The 17,689-nt window shown below is 42.5% G+C and overlaps 1 protein-coding gene and 1 non-coding gene across 3 annotated transcripts; both read right to left on the bottom strand.

The window, feature by feature from the left end:
• Positions 1-2,395: 2,395 nt before the first annotated feature.
• LOC101110445 (olfactory receptor 5AN1) lies at positions 2,396-11,862 on the bottom strand. 2 transcript variants are annotated; one of them, XM_042233594.1, is made up of 2 exons: positions 11,850-11,862; positions 2,396-3,321 (listed from the first exon to the last, which is right to left on the bottom strand). In XM_042233594.1, exons 1-2 carry the CDS (start codon positions 11,860-11,862, stop codon positions 2,396-2,398), a joined length of 939 nt encoding a protein of 312 aa, XP_042089528.1. The 2 variants fall into 2 exon arrangements, with proteins under 2 accessions (XP_042089528.1, XP_011951856.2); XM_012096466.3 differs by lacking the exon at positions 11,850-11,862 and having other exon boundaries at positions 2,396-3,334.
• Positions 11,863-14,992: 3,130 nt separating this feature from the next.
• Positions 14,993-15,064, bottom strand: TRNAH-GUG (transfer RNA histidin (anticodon GUG)). The gene has a single exon. It is a non-coding gene; the product is annotated as a tRNA-His (tRNA).
• Between the last annotated feature and the right edge of the window lie 2,625 nt (positions 15,065-17,689).

The following is a 17,689-nucleotide window of genomic DNA, read 5'->3' as shown; positions in this document are numbered from 1 at the left end:
GGCAGTCATAGAAGAAAGGGAGAGCACAGGTGTTGGTAAGGATGTGGCAAGAAGAGAATGCTTGTACACTGTGGGTGGGGATACACAAATGGGCTCAGCTGCTACAGAAAACATTATGGAGATTCCTCAAAAATTAAGATCTACCATTGATCCAGCAATCCCACTTATGGGTATATGTCCAATGGAAATAAAAATAGGATATCAAAAATATGTGCTTCCATATTTATTGCTGCATTAATCACAAAGCCAAAATATGGAACAAGCTAAGTGTCCATCAACAGATGATTCAATGATGAAGACAACGTGAATACAAACAAGAGAAAAATGTTCAGCTTCGAGAGGAGCAGGGGAACTGAAGAGGGCACAGACTTGCAATTGGAGGGTGAATAAGTTCTGGAGGTCTAATGCACAGCATAGTCACTATAATCCACACTGTATTGTCAACATGTAGCAGGGGTCTCTCTCCTACTGGAGACTTCGGAGACTGTTAGAAACAGATTTTGCATACACTCCTACGCATTTTTAAAAAGCAATGCTTAAGAAAATGTTCCTATGTTTGGATGGGGGTGAAGCGGGCACATATCCTTTATTTATATTGCACTATTTCTTTGGCATGGGGTAGCCCTAATTCTACTCTAGCAAAAGTTCAACAGTTCCCCTTCCCTCAGTCATATTCATGTGTGAACTAATGGAAAATTGTACAAGGGCTTCAAATACTTCTTCACTTACAGTTGTTTATTAAGTAGGATAATTCATGGGACCATTGGCATTGAAATCCTAAAACAGCATTAAGAATCCAATGACTATGTGAAACAGATCATCAGTCCAGGTTCGATACATGAGACAAGATGCTCAGGGCTGGTGCACCGGGATGACCCTGCGGGATGGGAAGGGAAGGGAGGTGGGAGGGGGATTCAGGATGGGGATACATGTACACCCGTGGCTGACTCAAGTCAGTGTATGGCAAAACCACGACAATATTGAAAAGTAATTAGCCTCCAGTTAAAATAAATAAATTAAATACAAAACAAAACAACAACAACAAAAAAATCCAATGACTCTCTAAGGATAAAATATAAATTAATGATACAATTTAACTAGCTTGTTAAAGTCTGGGAGATCTGGAAACTCAACAGTCAGGATAGCACCTTGTTTTCCTTTTTAACCAGACCATGGGACCACAAATTTACATCCTGCTTCTGAAGACAAAAATTGGCTAGAGCTGATAACCCTGCTTATCCCACAAACAATTTCTTGCCCCTTGAGGTTTGAGGTTTCCAGGAAAATTTCAGCATTAAAGTACTTCTAGCCATTCCATCTCGGTGATTATATTGCCTGCATACGACCATAAATTTCTCAGACATGACATGTTGAACACAGACAGTAGAAAGGAATGCATATTGGTTTTTCCATATTGGCCCTTACTCTGCAACGTGGACTATTTGGTGACTTTATTATTGCCATGAATTCTCACACAATTCCCATCACATCACATATGTTCAGATGCTTGAAAGAGCAGGAGTTATTTTGACAGTATGATCCCACTAGCTATGTCAACCAGGGGTAAATTTTCCAGACTTACTGAGGTAGGGAAAGAGGAGCTTGACTTCACAATATCAGAAATTGCTACTGACTGTGACATGGATTTTGAATATCATCCCCGTCAGAAATTCCCACTGGATGCTAGATGCAGAATGTTACAGCATCAGAATCATAAGTTAACAGCCCTGAAGGGGCCACACACTTCATTCCACCTCTCTTTATTCAAATCATGTCATCCTCCTATTTAGACTACAACTGTGGAACTAGAATGTGATCAATAACTTATTAGATAAAAAGCACTGAAGAGGTATTACTCAAACATTAGCTGTATCGGACTAGTCTTCCAGGAAGGCACAACTAGGGAATTGTATACCTTGGTTCTGTCCAAAGGCACACCCTCTCTGTGTGTTCATTCTCATTCCAGCCAGAAATACAGAATGGACATCGATGACCACCATGTCTGGATTATGCTGCATCAGCATATTTGGGGGACAAGGTTCACGCACTCCTGGGGCTTCAGGTGTCTCTCCTTCAGGGTCAGAAAGCAGAGAAGTAGAAATGAAGCAACAAGTTCTAAATCTTGATTTTCCTGAATAATTGTTAATAGATTAATAAATAATGAGGCCACTCCACATAAAGGATAAAAACAATGGGTCTCTAGGACTTAAAGATACTGTGTTTGTGTAGTCTGATTCCGTTCTTGGCCCATTTTGTCATATTATCTGGGTGAGATTAAGTCTTCTTTGTCAAAGGCAGAATGAACTTTCTTGTAGTCCATTCATATAAATATTATTGAGGGTTAAGGTAGGTCATTCTAACAAGACAAATCTGTCAGAAATCTCAGTCTGTGGCCTCAGCAACACCGTCTCCTCTTTTGCAACCTCTTCAAGGCATCTTTGATTTCTTTGTTCCTCAGACTGTAAATCAAAGGATTCAACATGGGAATCACCACCGTATAGAAGACTGATGCAAATCTGTCAAAGCTGGAGGAACCACCAGTGCTGGAACTCAAATAGACAAACATACCAGAAGTATAGAAGAGAGTGACTGCTGTCAGATGGGAAGCACAGGTGTTGAAAGCCTTGGACCTGCCGCTTGCTGTCGTGATCTTCATGATGGAGATGACAATGGAGATATAGGATATCATGATAATGGAAACATTTATTACCCCAAAGATCATTGTCAATAAAGCCGTAAAGAGTTGTACAGAGAACGTGTCAGTGCAGGAGAGAACTAACAGCTGGGGCAGGTCACAGAAGAAGTGGTTGATGACATTAGGCCCACAGAACTGGAGCTGGAGCATGAAACACAATTGGGATATAGAAGCCGAGAGTCCAGCCAAGTAGGATCCCAGCACCATCCGACCGCAGAGAGCGGGCGACATGACTGACGAATAGAGGAGCGGGGTACAAATGGCGGCATATCGGTCATAAGCCATGGCGGTCATGAGGCAAGACTCGCTCAGCCCCATGGTGGAGAACACGAAGTACTGAACAGCGCAACCCACTAAGGTGATAGTTTGCCGCTCCTGGAAGAAGTCATAGAGCATGTTGGGGGCTGTGGAGGTCACGTAGCAGATGTCTATGAAGGACAGATTACTGAGAAAGAAGTACATGGGGGTGTGGAGGTGGGAGTCCATTCTTATTAAGATGAGGAGGGACAGGTTCCAAGTCAGGGTCAAAATGTATATCACCAGGAATACAGCAAAAAGTACTGCTATGATTCTGGGAAAATCTGAGAATCCCAAGAGGATGAAATGCATGATCTTTGTTATATTTCCTCCCCCAGTCATTGGCTTTGCACTCCTAAAATCAGAAAAGAGACAAGAGAATGCATTGCTGGCTCAGCGACATGGTAGCATCACAATTCTCATATACGCCATACTTTCCTCCATTGAGCCCTGGAGAAAAGAGCTCAGCTTTCCATCTTGAATTGTCAGGAAGTGCCTCCTCACTGCTTCAGGTTCTCAATGATAATTAAAGATAAATTTTAAAAGTTGATAAATTTTTTTAAAAGCAATATAAATCTTGTGATTATTATATATAAGGAAGGGATCATTGATTAAAATTCTGGGTTTTTCAAAGACCTCTAATAATGTACAACTGCTGCTTGATAATAATATAGCATAAGTGGTATCACTTCAGGATAAATTTGAAGAAGCTTTTCTCCTAGATGATCATCTAGAAAGATTTTTATATTTTCTTCTTTTATCCATAGGAAAGTTACTCCATTTATAATAATATTGCAATCTTTTCACAAATATATTTATTATAGTGGCTCCTAAACAGCCTAGAAAAGTGTATCATGATTTGTAATCCTGAGTTGTTGGGGAGACACAGCATGAATACCCAATTAAATTATGTAGTAAGTGTTCTTAGGGAGGCCTTCATGTAGAATATTTCAAAAATAAGCTAGTACAACTCACTACTGGCCCCCATTATTGGCCTATTTATAATATTTTTCTTCTTAGGAAATAGCAGAGAACTGTGGTTAACGGTTCAGACTTTGGAGTTTTAGTTCTGAGTGTCATCATCAAGATGGCAGTATAGAGCATTCCTAACTTCAGTTCCCCTCACTTAAAAAGTAACTAGAACCATTCATAGGAAGAATACCAGTGTGAAAATCCTAAAATGCAGAGGTGAATGTGAAGCACCCCTCTGGACCACACTGACCAAGAAGAGCCACATTAGGGGAGAGAGCAGCTCCTCTCTGCCAGCCTTGCACTTCCCCACTACTGGTTCAGCATCACGCCAAGATGGCTCCTGTTGGTCTATGGTTTTCCTGCCAAACTGGACAACCTAGAAAAAATGAATAAATTTCTAGAAATATACAACTTAGGAAAACTGAATCAAGGGGAAACAGAAAGACTAAGCAGGCCAAGAATGGTGAAGGAGATTGAGTCAGTAACTAAAAACCTCCCAGCAAAGAAGAGCCCAGGGGCAGAAGGCTTCATGATGGATTCCATCAGACATCCAAAGGCGATTAATGCCTATCATTTCCAAAGTCCTCCAAAAAGCTAAAGAAAAAATGACATTTCCAAACTCATGTTGCAAAGCCAGTATAATACTTTGATATCAAAGTGAGACAGGGAAATTACAAGAAAATAAAATCACAGATTTTTTATAAATGGAGATTTTTAAACTCTCAACAAAATACTAGCAAATAAAATTCAGCAGCACGTAGAAAGGATCATACACCGTGATCTGGTAGGGTTCATCCTTGAGATGCAAGAACGGGTTGATCAATCGATGCGATACACTGCTTTAATATAATGAAATGTAAAAATCACATAATCCTCTCAATAAATGCACAAAAAGCATTTAACAAATTCAACATCCAAATGTGACAAAAATTCACAAGTATCGAAGGACTTCATCTCAACATAATAAAGCACATAGTAACATGCCTTCATCTAGAACATACTCAGTGGTGAGTGATTGAAAGCGTCTCTCCTAAGATCAGGAGTAAGACAAGTAACTAACCATTCCTGCTCAACACAGCTCTAGAAATCCAAGCCAGGTCAATCAGGCATGAAAGATAAATAAATGGCATGAGAATTGGAAATAATTGAAACTGTTTCTGTTTATAGACAACATGATTTTTTGACAAGATTTTTAATACAGAAAATCCTAAAGATTCCACCCCAAAATGATAAGATCTTATGAACAAGTTTAGTTAACTGCAGTATACCAAATCAACAGATAGAAATCAGTTGCATTTCTATTACCTAGAACAATATATCTGAAAAAAAGAAATAAAGAAAACAATTACATTTACAGTAGTATCAAAAACAAAACACTCAGGAATGAATTAACTGAGGAGATGAAAGATCTTCAAAATGAACATTCACTGTAAGACATTGACAAGAGAAAATGAAGACATAAGTAAATAGAAAGATGTTCCGCATTCATGGATTGAAAGAATGGATATTGTTAAATTGTCCATAATGCCCAAAGCCATTGATAGATTCAATGCAATACCTATCAAAATTCCAAAGACATTTTTCACAGAAATAGATCCTAAAATTGGCATGGCACCACAAACACCCTGAACAGAGGAAGCAATCCTGGGAAAGAGACCAAAGCTGGAGACATTAGGCTTCCTGATTTCAAACTGCATTACAGATCTATAGTTTAAAAACAAGTGAGACTATATCAAACTAAAAAGCAAAAGAAATAAACAAAAGGAAATGGCAATCCATGAGTTGGGAGAACATATTTGCAGAAACACATCTAGTAAGGAGTTAGCATCCAAAATACATAAAGAACTCATGCTCACTCCAGAGTTATTTATAATTATTACTATAGCCAAAACATTGAAACAACTTAGATGTCCACTGAAAGGTGAATGGATACTGTGGCCATACTACCCTGACTGTGTCCAGTCTCGTCTGAAAAGTGAATGAATAAAGCAAAAATTACACACATACACATATACATATATACACATATATGTGAAATATTCAGACATGAAAAAGAAAATCTTGGCATTTGCAACAGCTTGGGTAGACCTCAAGGGCATTCTGCTAAGTGAGATCAGTCACAGAGAGAAAAACAAATACTGCATAATCTCCCTTTATGTAGAATCTAAAAATAAATCTCATTAAAAAAGAAATCAGATTGTGATTGACAGAGGCAGGAGTAGAAGATGGAGGAACTGGTTAGAAATGATCAGAAGGTATGAACTCCCAGTTAGAAGGTAAGCTCTGGGGATACAATGTACAACATGATGACATTAGTTAATAATACTGTATTGTATGTTTGAAGTTTCTAAGAAAATAGGCCTCAGAAGATCTCATAATAAGGAATAACATCATGCAGGTGGGAAGGGACGGATGCTGACTGTCTGGTCGCGGTAATCACTGGGCGGTACACACATGCATCAGATCACTGTGTGTGTGCCTTGCTGCTGCCGTTCGGTTGCTAAGTCCCATCTGACTCTTCGAGACAGCAGCAGACCAAACTCCTCTGTCCTTCACTGTCTCCAGAGTATGCTCAGATTCATGCTCGTTAGGTCAGTGATGCCATCCAACTGACTCATCCTCTGTACCCTCCTCTCCTCCTGCCCTCAATCTTTCCCAGCATCAGGGTCTTTTCTAATGGGTCAGCTCTTCACATGAGGTGGCCAATGTACTGGAGTTTCAGCCTCAGCATCAGTTCTTCCAATGAATATTTAGGGTTGCTTTCCTTTAGGATGGACTGGTTGGATCTCCTTGAAGTCCAAGGGACCCTCAAATGTCTTCTCCAACACCACAGTTCAAAAGCATCAATTCCTCAGTGCTCAGCTTTCTTTATAGTCCAACTCTCACACCCATACATGACTACTGGAAAACTATAGCCTTGACTAGACAGACCTTTGTTGGCAAAGTAATGTCTCTGCTTTTTCATATGCTGTCTAGGTTGGTCATAGCTTTTCTTCTGAGAAGCAAACGTCTTTTAAATCCGTGGCTGCAGCCACTGTCTGCGGTGATCTTGGAGCTCAAGAAAATAAAATCTGTCACTGTTCCTACTTTTTCCCCATCTATTTGCCATGAAGTAATGGGACTGGATGCCATGATCTTCAGTTTTTGAATGTTGAGTTTTAAGCCAGCATTTTCACTCTCCATTTTCACCCATATCAAGAGATTCTTTATAAGGTTTCTTTTCTCTTTCTGCCATTAAAGTGATATCACCTACATATCTGAGGTTGCTGATATTTCTCCCAGCAGCCTTAATTCCAGCTTGTGATTCGTCCAGCCCAACATTCACGTGATGTGCTCTGCATGTGTGTTAAATGAGCAGCATGACAGTATACAGCCTTGACGTACCCCTACCTCAGTTTTGAACCAGTCTATTGCTTCATGTCTGGTTCTAACTGTTGCTTCTTGACCTGCATACAGGTTTCTCAGGACACAAGTAAGGTGGCCTGGTATTCTCACCTCTTTAAGAATTTTCCACGGATTGTTGTGATCCACACAGTCAAAGCCTTTAGCACAGTTCTGGAATTCCCTTGCTTTTTCTATGTTTCAACAGATGTTGGCAACTTGATCTCTGGTTCCTCTGCCTTTTCTAAACCCAGCTTGTACATCTGGAAGTTCTCAATTTGCATGCAGCTGAAGCCTGGCTTGGAGGACTTTGAGCGTGACCTTGCTGGCCTGGGAGACGAGTGCAGTTGTGAGATAGTTTGGCCGTTCTCTGGCATCACCTTTCTTTGGGACTGGAGTGAAAACTGACCTTTTCCAGTCCTGTGGCCACTGCTGAGCTTTCCAAATCTACTGGCATATTGAGTGCAGCACTTTCACAGCATCATCTTTCAGGATTTGAAATAGCTCAACTGGAATTCCATCACCCCCTCTAGCTTTGTTCGTAGGGATGCTTCCTAAGGCCCACTTGACTTCACATTCCAGGATGTCTGGCTCTAGATGAGTGACCACATCATCGTGCTTAACTTGTCATTAAGAGCATTTCTGTATAGTTCTTCTGTGTATTCTAGTCACCTCTTGTTAATTTCTTCTTCTTCTGTTAGGTCCATAACGTTTCTGTCCTTTATTGTGCCCATCTTTGCATGAAATGTTCCCTTGGCATCTCTAATTTTCTTGAAGAGATTGTTAGTCTTTCCAGTTCTATTGTTTTCCTCTATTTCTTTGCACTGTTCACTTAAGAAGGCTTTCTTAAGCCTTCTTGCTCCTTGCTCTTCTCTGGAACTCTGCATTCACTTGGGTATACCTTTCCTTTTCTCCTTTGCCTTTCACTTCACTTGTTTCCTCTGCTATCTGTAAGGCCTCCTCAGAAAACCATTTTCCTTCCTACCTTTCTATTTTTTTGAGGGGGAAGGTGGGGGGGGGATGGTTTTGGTCACTGCTTCCTGTACAATGTTATGAACCTCTGTCCATAGTTTTTCTGGCACTCTTGCTACCAGACCTAATCCCTTGAATCCATTTGTCACCTCCACTGTATAGCTATAAGGGAATTGATTTAGGTCATACCTGAATGGCCTTGTGGTTTTCCCTACTGTCTTCAGTTTAAGCCTGAATTTTGCAATAAGGAGCTGATGATCTGAGCCAGAGTCAGCTCCCAGTCTTGTTTTTGCTGACTGTATGCAGTTTCTCCATCTGTGGCTGCAAAGAAGATAGTCCATCTGATTTCGGTATTGACCATCTGTTGATGTCTATGAGTAGAGTCATCTCCTGCGTTGTTGGAAGAGGATATTTGCTATTACCAGCATGTTTTCTTGACAAAACTCTGTTAGCCTTTGCCCTGCTTCATTTTTGTACTCCAAGGCCAAACTTGTCTGTTACTCCAGGTGTCTCTTGACTTCCTACATTGAAATTCCAATCCGCTATGATGAAAAGGACATCTCTTGGTGTTAGTTCCAGAAGGTCTTGTAGTTCTTCATAGAACCATTCCAATTCAGCTTCTTCGGCAGTAGTGGTTAGGGCATAGACTTGGACTACTGTGATGTTGAATGATTTGCCTTGGAAAGGAACCAAGGTCATTCTGTCATTTTTGAGATTGCACCCAAGTGCTGCATTTCAGGTTCTTTTGTCAATTATGAGGGCTACCCCATTTCTTCTAAGAGATTCTTGCCTGCAGTGGTGGATATAATGGTCATCTGAATGAAATTTGCCCTTGACCATCCAGTTTAGCTCACTGATTCCTAAATGTCGATGTTCACTCTTGCTGTCTTCTGCTCGACCGCATCCAATTCACCTTGATTCATGGACCTCACATTCCGGGTTCCTGTGCAATATTGTTCTTTGTAGCACTGGAGTTTACTTTCACGTGCAGACACAGCCACAACTGGGAGTTGTTTGCACTTTGGCCCAGCCTCTTCGTTCTTTCTGGAGCTATTTCTCTGCTCTTTCCAGTAGCATATTGGACACCTACTGCCCTGGAGAGTTCATCTTGCAGTGTCCTGTCTTCTTGTCTTATCATGTTGTTCATGGGATTCTCAAAGCAAGAATACCAAAGGGGTTTGTCATTCCCTTCTCCAGTGACCCACGTTTTGTCAGAACTCCCACCATGACCTGTCCATTTTGGGTGGCCCTGCGCAGCATGGCTCCTAGCTTCATTGATTTACACAAGGCTGTGGTCCATGTGATGGTTTTGGTTAGCTTTCTCTGCTTGTGGTTTTCGTCCTGGAGGCTGTGGGTCATAGTTCTTGCTTCTTCTGTCTGCCCTCTGGTGGATGAAGATAAGAAGTTTGTGCAAACTTCCTGACAGGAGGGACTGGCCGTGGGGGAAACTAGGTCTTGCTGTGGTGGGCAGGGCCGTGCTCTGTAAGACTTGAATCGAATTGCCTGCAGACGGCTGGGGCTGTGCGCCCTCTCTTTCAGCTGTTCAGCCTGAGGCAGCCCAGCCTTTGAGTCCGCAGGCTCTCTGGTATGGCTAATAGAGACCTCCTCAAGAAGACTTATGCCCACATACCCGCCTCCCAGGACTGTGGCTGCCGGCACCTCTGTCCCCAGAGCAGGACTCTGCCGGCCACCCTCCACTGGAGACCCCCAACACTCACAGGCAGGTTTGGCTCAGTCTCGTCCAGGGATCACGGGGGTCCTGGTGCACACAAGTTTTGTTTGTGCCCTCCAAGGGTCTCTGCTTCCCTCAGTCATGTGGAAGTTTTGCAATCAGACTTTGCAGCTTTGCTATGCTACAAACTGCCTTCCCTTGTGATAAAAGAGGAAATTAATAATAAGAAACAAAAAGAAAATTTAGAAAAAAGTAATTAGAAAGGACTTGAAATTTCAGTTATTTAGAAGTCTTATAAACACAGGACTGGAAAAGGTCAATTTTCATTCCAATTACAAAGAAAGGCAATGCCAAAGAATGCTCAAACTACCGCACAATTGCACTCATCTCACATGCTAGTAAAGTAATGCTCAAAATTCTCCAAGCCAGGCTTCAGCAATACGTGAACCGTGAACTCCCTGATGTTCAAGCTGGTTTTACAAAAGGCAGAGGAACCAGAGATCAAATTGCCAACATCCGCTGGATCATGGAAAAAGCAAGAGAGTTCCAGAAAAGCATCGATTTGTGCTTTATTGACTATGCCAAAGCCTTTGACTGTGTGGATCACAATCAACTGTGGAAAATTCTGAAAGAGATGGGAATACCAGACCACCTAACCTGCCTCTTGAGAAATCTGTATGCAGATCAGGAAGCAACAGTCAGAACTGGACATGGAACAACAGACTGGTTCCAAATAGGAAAAGGAGTACATCAGGGCTGTATATTGTCACCCTGCTTATTTAACTTCTATGCAGAGTACATCTCGAGAAACGCTGGACTGGAAGAAACACAAGCTGGAATCAAGATTGCCAGGAGAAATATCAATAACCTCAGATATGCAGATGATACCACCCTTATGGCAGAAAGTGAAGAAGAACTAAAAAGCCTCTTGAAGAAAGTGAAAGAGGAGAGTGAAAAAGTTGGCTTAAAGCTCAACATTCAGAAAATGAAGATCATGGTATCCGGTCCCATCACTTCATGGGAAATAGATGAGGAAATAATGGAAACAGTGTCAGAATTTATTTTTTGGAGCTCCAAAATCACTGCAGATGGGTGACTGCAGCCATGAAATTAAAAGACGCTTATCCTTGGAAGGAAAGTTATGACCAACCTAGATAGTATATTCAAAAGCAGAGACATTACTTTGCCAACTAAGGTCCATCTAGTCAAGGCTATGGTTTTTCCTGTGGTCATGTATGGATGTGAGAGTTGGACTGTGAAGAAGGCTGAGCGCTGAAGAACTGATGCTTTTGAACTGTGGTGTTGGAGAAGACTCTTGAGAGTCCCTTGGACTGCGAGGAGATCCAACCAGTCCATTCTGAAGGAGATCAGCCCCGGGATTTCTTTGGAAGAAATGATGCTAAAGGTGAAGCTCCAGTATTTTGGCCACCTGGTGTGAAGAGTTGACTCATTGAAAAAGACTGATGCTGGGAGGGATTGGGGGCAGGAGGAGAAGGGAATGACAGAGGATGAGATGGCTGGATGGCATCACTGACTCGATGGACGTGAGTCTGAGTGAACTCCGGGGGATGGTGATGAACAGGGAGGCCTGGCGTGCTGCAATTTATGGGGTCGCAAAGAGTCGGACACAACTGAGCGACTGAACTGAATTGAACTGATAAACGCTATTATTTCATTATTCTTATAGAAATGAGCATATGTTAAAAGGATAAATAGAAGTTTAAGAATAAATTAAAATATGGATAAGAATTTAATATATGACAAAGTTAGTAGTTTTAAATTGATAGAAAAGTCCGTCCTGAGTGTTCTGTCTGTCCTGGCTTACTGTAAGTAGGAAGCACTAGGGAAATGAGCAGATACTCTTTTGTATCATCTTGGAATGAAAAACAAGTTTCTGAAATATAACAACAAACCAGAAACTTTGAGAGAAAAAATATGACATAACAATTTGGAACCTGTTTATGGTTGAAAACCCCACTTACATAATTTTGAAATACAGAATGAAATGGGAAGCATAGTCCAAAAATATACAGAAGGACCACGTGGCAACAGCTTTAATGCGGATACAAAGAGTGCGTGGCGGAGAGATGGCGCGCATACATAGTACCGATGAGCGCACAGAATAGCCTATCGTTTCTGGAAGAGAAGTCATGTAACCGCTCTCTCTCAACTTCTCTCTCTCTTACACACATGCACACAACATGTGTTCCAATTGCAAATGCCAGAAGTAATGAGTGATATCATTTTGATTTTCTTCTTTATACTTTTCTGTTGGTTTTCAATTTTCTACAGCTCCTATTTATACGAACAACTTATCACGATATGCAAATCTCTCATCCTTAATTGTTAGGATAGAGAGAGGAAGAGGGAAAATGACAGACAGAGAGTCACAATAAGAGAACGACAGAGAACAGACTTTCAGACTTTCCTTTCATTAGTGCCTCCTGGCGGTGTGACCCCTGCCAAGTTGCTAACAGTCTGTGCCTCAGTTGCCTCATTTATAACGGGATTAATGATACTTACCACCTCACAAGGCTGTTGCAGAGACTGAATGACATAAAGAGCTTATTAAAACCTTGTCCAAGTGTGTTCTAAGGGCACGGTCATTTGGGAGAGTGGTACAGGGCACAAAATCAGGGAAGAAGGGCAGGAATGAAGAAGATGAAGGAAGCCGCTGGATGAAGAAGAGCAAGGTTAAAAGGGATAGTTATGTCCACCCTCCCCGTGCTTGGAAGGGGGGCCTCTCTGACATCTATGTCACCTACCCTAGAGTCTCCAGTCCCCCAGGGTCTCCAAGGATGATGCTGGAGATCTACTTGACATATTTCAAAGGACCAGTGGAATTAGGAAGAGAAAAGCAAATATCGCGTAGCAACACATACGTATGGAATCTAGAAAGAGGGTGCTGATGAATTTGCAGGGCAGCAGTGGAGATGCAGGCATAGAGGACAAACCCATGGATGCTGGTGAGGGGGGCAGGAAGGAGGGGTGAGGTGGATGGAGAGAGTGGCACGGACGCATAGACACCACCACACGTAAAACAGCCAGTGGGGAGTCGCGGCTTGAATCAGGGAACTCAAGCTGAGGCTCTGTACCAACCTGGTGGGCAGGGAGGGGGTGGAAGAGGGGAGGGGGTCACACATGTGTACCTATGGCTAATTCATGTTGATGTATGGCCGAAGCCAAAGCGACACTGTAAAGCAATTATCCTTAATTTAAAATACATAATTTTTTTAAAGACCAGTGAAATTGTACACTAGTATTTATTCAAGTCATTGCTAGTAATCAACTTGGCTTTACTCTTCAGAAATTGTGACTCAAAACTATACATTGAAATGGAAATCCAATTGTTATTATATAAAAGCAGATCCTCAAGGGAATAAATTAAATTAAAAGAGTCTTTGTGAAGAAGAAGAAAAGAAAGAAAGATGGTAAATATAGACAAGCACATTTGATCATACCTTATTCCCTTGAAATTCAGGAAAATATTACCTTAATTCAGCATTCTTTTAACTTTTCAGTTCATTCCAGTCACCCGGTCATGTCTGACTCTTTGTGACCCCATGGACTGCAGCACTCCAGGGTTCCCTGTCCATCACCAACTCCCGGAGCATTTAACTTTTGCAGTATGTTAAACTCTACAGACATGTCACTTGATTCTAAATGATAATTTACACCAATTTTACGGGTGGAAAACCAGAAGACAACAGAGTTTAAGACAGTATCCTTAAAAAATTGCAAGACTAGAATTCAACATTCATCCCTCACCACAGAGTATTACCTGAAATTTTAGGTTACAGATTACAAACCGTGCTCCACAGAAGTCCAGCTGGAAAAATCACATGGCCAAAGAGACAACACAGAATTCATTGTTCTTATAAGTCATGCCCTCTCACCTTGACACAGTATCCAGGAAGACAGAGTTCTTGAGAAAGGTTGAAACTGTGTTTTTCTTTTGCCAAGAAATTTTCCTATTACACTTCAGGACAGAAAATTTGGGCCATGGAATTGGCTGTCCCCTGGCATTCAGAGAGATGGCCTCACTGGGGAACCTTTTAAATGTGTTTATAAGGGCAGAAGTGAAAGGAAAAAGACCACTAGGAAGTGAGAAATCTCCAGGTACCTTCTCTCTGGAGTCAAGGTTGTCATGGAGCTTTGTCCCTGCTAACTTCATGCACCACTTTGCCATGTCCCTGCAGGTTCAACTCCCCCTCTTCCCTGTATTCCTATGACGATCTCATAATCATAGCTTTTCCTTTAACAAACTTGGCTTCATGTGAGCTGGAAGAGACATAGTGACCATCTAGTCCAGTAACTTCAGTTTCCCAGCTAGGACCTGAACCCAGTGGAGCTCAGAGATTTGCCCAAGGTGGCATAGTTGGTATACCTATCTAAAATGAATGTGCTTTATAAACAGGGTGTGTCTACGTATCAAATTTATTGTAATGAAGCTATTACCAGTTAGCTGTGCCATCTTGGACAAATCTCTTAGCTAAACCAGCTTCAGATTGAAGTTACTGGACTAGATGATCAGCATGTCTCTTCCAGCTCAAATGAATCCAAGTTTTTTAAAGGAAAAGCTATTTTATATATGTGTGTGTTCTTATACGAACTTCCCTGATAGTTCAGTTGGTAAAGGGACAAAGAGTAAAGGGTAAAGTTGGTAAAGGGTAAAGTTGGTAAAGAATCTGCCTGCAATACAAGAGACCTGGGTTCGATTCCTGGGTTGGGGATATCCCCTGGAGAAGGAAGAAAGGCTACCCACTCCAGTATTCTGGCCTGGAGAATTCCATGCATTGTAAAGTCCATGGGGTTGCCAAGAGTCAGACACACTGAGAAACTTTCACTTTCACTTTCATATATATATATATACACAAAGAAATCACTCAGTCGTGTTCGACGCTTTGTGACCCCATGGACTGTAGCCTACCAGGCTCCTCAATCCATGGAATTTTCCAGGCAAGAGTACTGGATTGGGTCACCATTTCCTTCTCCAGGGGATCTTCCCCACCCAGGGATTGAACCCGGGTCTCCTGCATCACAGGCAGACGCTTTGCCGTCTGAGCCACCGGGGAAGCCACCAGGGAAGATACATGTGCACACGTCTTCCTAAATCTCTGACCTGAATCAGTCATCACTGCAGCCTGTGACGCAGATATGGTATTATTTCCTATGCATTAAGTGGGGGAAATCAAGCCAAGAAGGAACACAAAAAAACTATTCATGAGATGTCCACAAATTATTGTGGTTGTAACTGTGGGCATTGGTATCAGCAAATCTGGAGTGAATACCATCTCTTTCACTTGAATGTTCTATGATCTTGAGCAAATTAACTTCTCTAAGCCTCTAAGTATTATCACCTATAAAATAGGACTGAAAATAGAACTGAATTTGAGAACTTATTAAGCTATTATGGGCTTCCCTGGTGGCTCAGACAGTAAGGAATTTTGCCTGCAATGCAGGAGACCCAAGTTCCATCCCTGGATGGGGTAGATCCCCTGGAGAAGGAAGTGGCCACCCACTCCGGTGTTCCTGCTGGAGAACTCCACTGATGGAGGAGCCTGGAGGGCTACACGACATGGTGCCACAAAGAATCAGACACGACTGAGCAACTAACACTTTCACTTCCATTTTCATTTATTATAAGAGTATGTAATCCATACCTTGCCTTCTGTTATTACCAGGGGTAAGTTTTGTGTTGTGAATTGGAGTTCTTTCCAATATACTAAGCCGTATTACTAATCCTTCATTTAAAATATCTAATTAAAACCATTCCCATAAACTTTTTTTGGTTTTTGTCTTTTTTACATTGGGGCTCAGTCAGTCAGTTCAGTCACTCAGTCATGCCGACTCTTTGTGACCCCATGGACTGCAGCACACCAGGCCTCCCTGTCCATCACTATCTCCCAGAGTTTACTCAGACTCATGTCCATCGAGTCAGTGATGCCATCCAACCATCTCATTTTCTGTTGTCCCCTTCTCCTCCTGCCTTCAATCTTTCCCAGCATCAAGGTCTTTTCCAATGAGTCGATTCTTCACAAGAGGTGGCCAAAGTATTGGAGTTTCAGCTTCAGCATCAGTCCTTCCAATGAATATTCAGGACTCATTTCCTTTAGGATGGACTGGTTGGATCTCCTTGCAGTCCAAGGGACTCTCAAGAGTCTTCTCTAACACCACAGTTCAAGTGCATCAATCCTCCAGCACTCAGCTTTCTTTATAGTCCAACTCTCACATCCACACATGACCACTGGAAAATTGAAGGGCATTAGCGGAGCACAGCTACTCCTGACTACTCTCGGAAGTCAGCAGGATGTTCACTATGAGCCTCCAGGAGACACTCCCTAGATAATCTCTGCAGCCTGGTCCTCAATCAGGTGAGCTCCCAACCCCCCAGGGCTAAACACACACTCCCCTCTCTGCAACAGGCTCCATGTGCCTATTTCCCAAGTGTGGTAGTAAGAGCAAGTCTGTAAACCAAGTGCTCTCAGAAAAGCAGACCTGGGTCAGTGGGCAAAGAGAGAGAAAAACCATAAACTCAAGCTGCAGGGCCACCTTTTGGGGAATAGTTTCCAGTAACCAGTCAGCAGAAACAGTGAGAGACTTTATTTTCTTGGGCTCCAAAATCACTGCAGATGGTGACTGCAGCCATGAAATTAAAAGATGCTTACTCCTTGGAAGAATAGCTATTACCAACATGCTGCTGCTAAGTTGCTTCAGTCGTGTCCAACTCTGTGCGACCCCATAGATGACAGCCCACCAAGCTCCCCCATCCCTGGGATTCTCCAGGCAAGAACACTGGAGTGGGTTGCCATTTCCTTCTCCAATGCATGAAAGTGAAAAGTGAAAGTGAAGTCGTTCCATCGTGTCCGACTCTTAGCGACCCCATGGACTGCAGCCTTCCAGGCTCCTATGTCCATGGGATTTTCCAGGCAAGAGTACTGGAGTGGGGTGCCATTAGGCAGTATATTAAAAAGCCCCACAAAGGTCCATCTAATCGAGGCTATAGTTTTTACAGTAGTCGTGTATGGAGGTGAGAGTTGGACTATAAAGAAAAGTGAGCGCTGAAGGATTGATGCTTTTGAACCGTGATGTTGGAGAAGACTCTTGAGAGTCCCTTGGACTGCAAGGAGATCCAACCAGGCCATCCTAAAGGAGATCAGTCCTGAATACTCATTGGAAGGACTGATGTTGAAGCTGAAACTCCAATACTTTGGCCACCTGATGTGAAGAGTGGACTCAATGGAAAAGACCCTGATGCTGGGAAAGATTGAGGGTAGAAGATTGACGACAGAGGATGAGATGGTTGGATGGCATCACTGACTCAATGGACATGAGTTTGAGTAAACTCTGGGAGTTGGTGATGGACAGGGAGGCCTGGTGTGCTGCAGCCCATGCGGTCACAAAGAGTCGGACACGACTGAGTGACTGAACTGAACTGAACTCATCTGGTATGTGTTAAAAGAACCAGAGAAGACAAAGGAGCTTAAGGATTCTGCCACAAGAGGGAGTAAAGAATGGAGGCAGGTGTGCCCATCCATCAAAAGCTGAGCAAACCCCGGAGAGCCCACCAAGGACAGCCCGCTGCATCTGAAGGCGGCAGGTAAGGGTTTACAGGGTGTCTCCTGCCTCAAGGGCTTCTCTGGTGCCTCAGGCAGTAAAGGACCCACCTGCCTGCAGTGCAAGAGACCCAGGTTTGATCC

The sequence above is a fragment of the Ovis aries genome, chromosome 15, assembly GCF_016772045.2.
Source record: "Ovis aries strain OAR_USU_Benz2616 breed Rambouillet chromosome 15, ARS-UI_Ramb_v3.0, whole genome shotgun sequence".
In the NCBI taxonomy this organism is placed as follows: Eukaryota; Metazoa; Chordata; class Mammalia; order Artiodactyla; family Bovidae; genus Ovis; species Ovis aries.
This window is presented reverse-complemented; position numbering and strand designations above follow the sequence as displayed.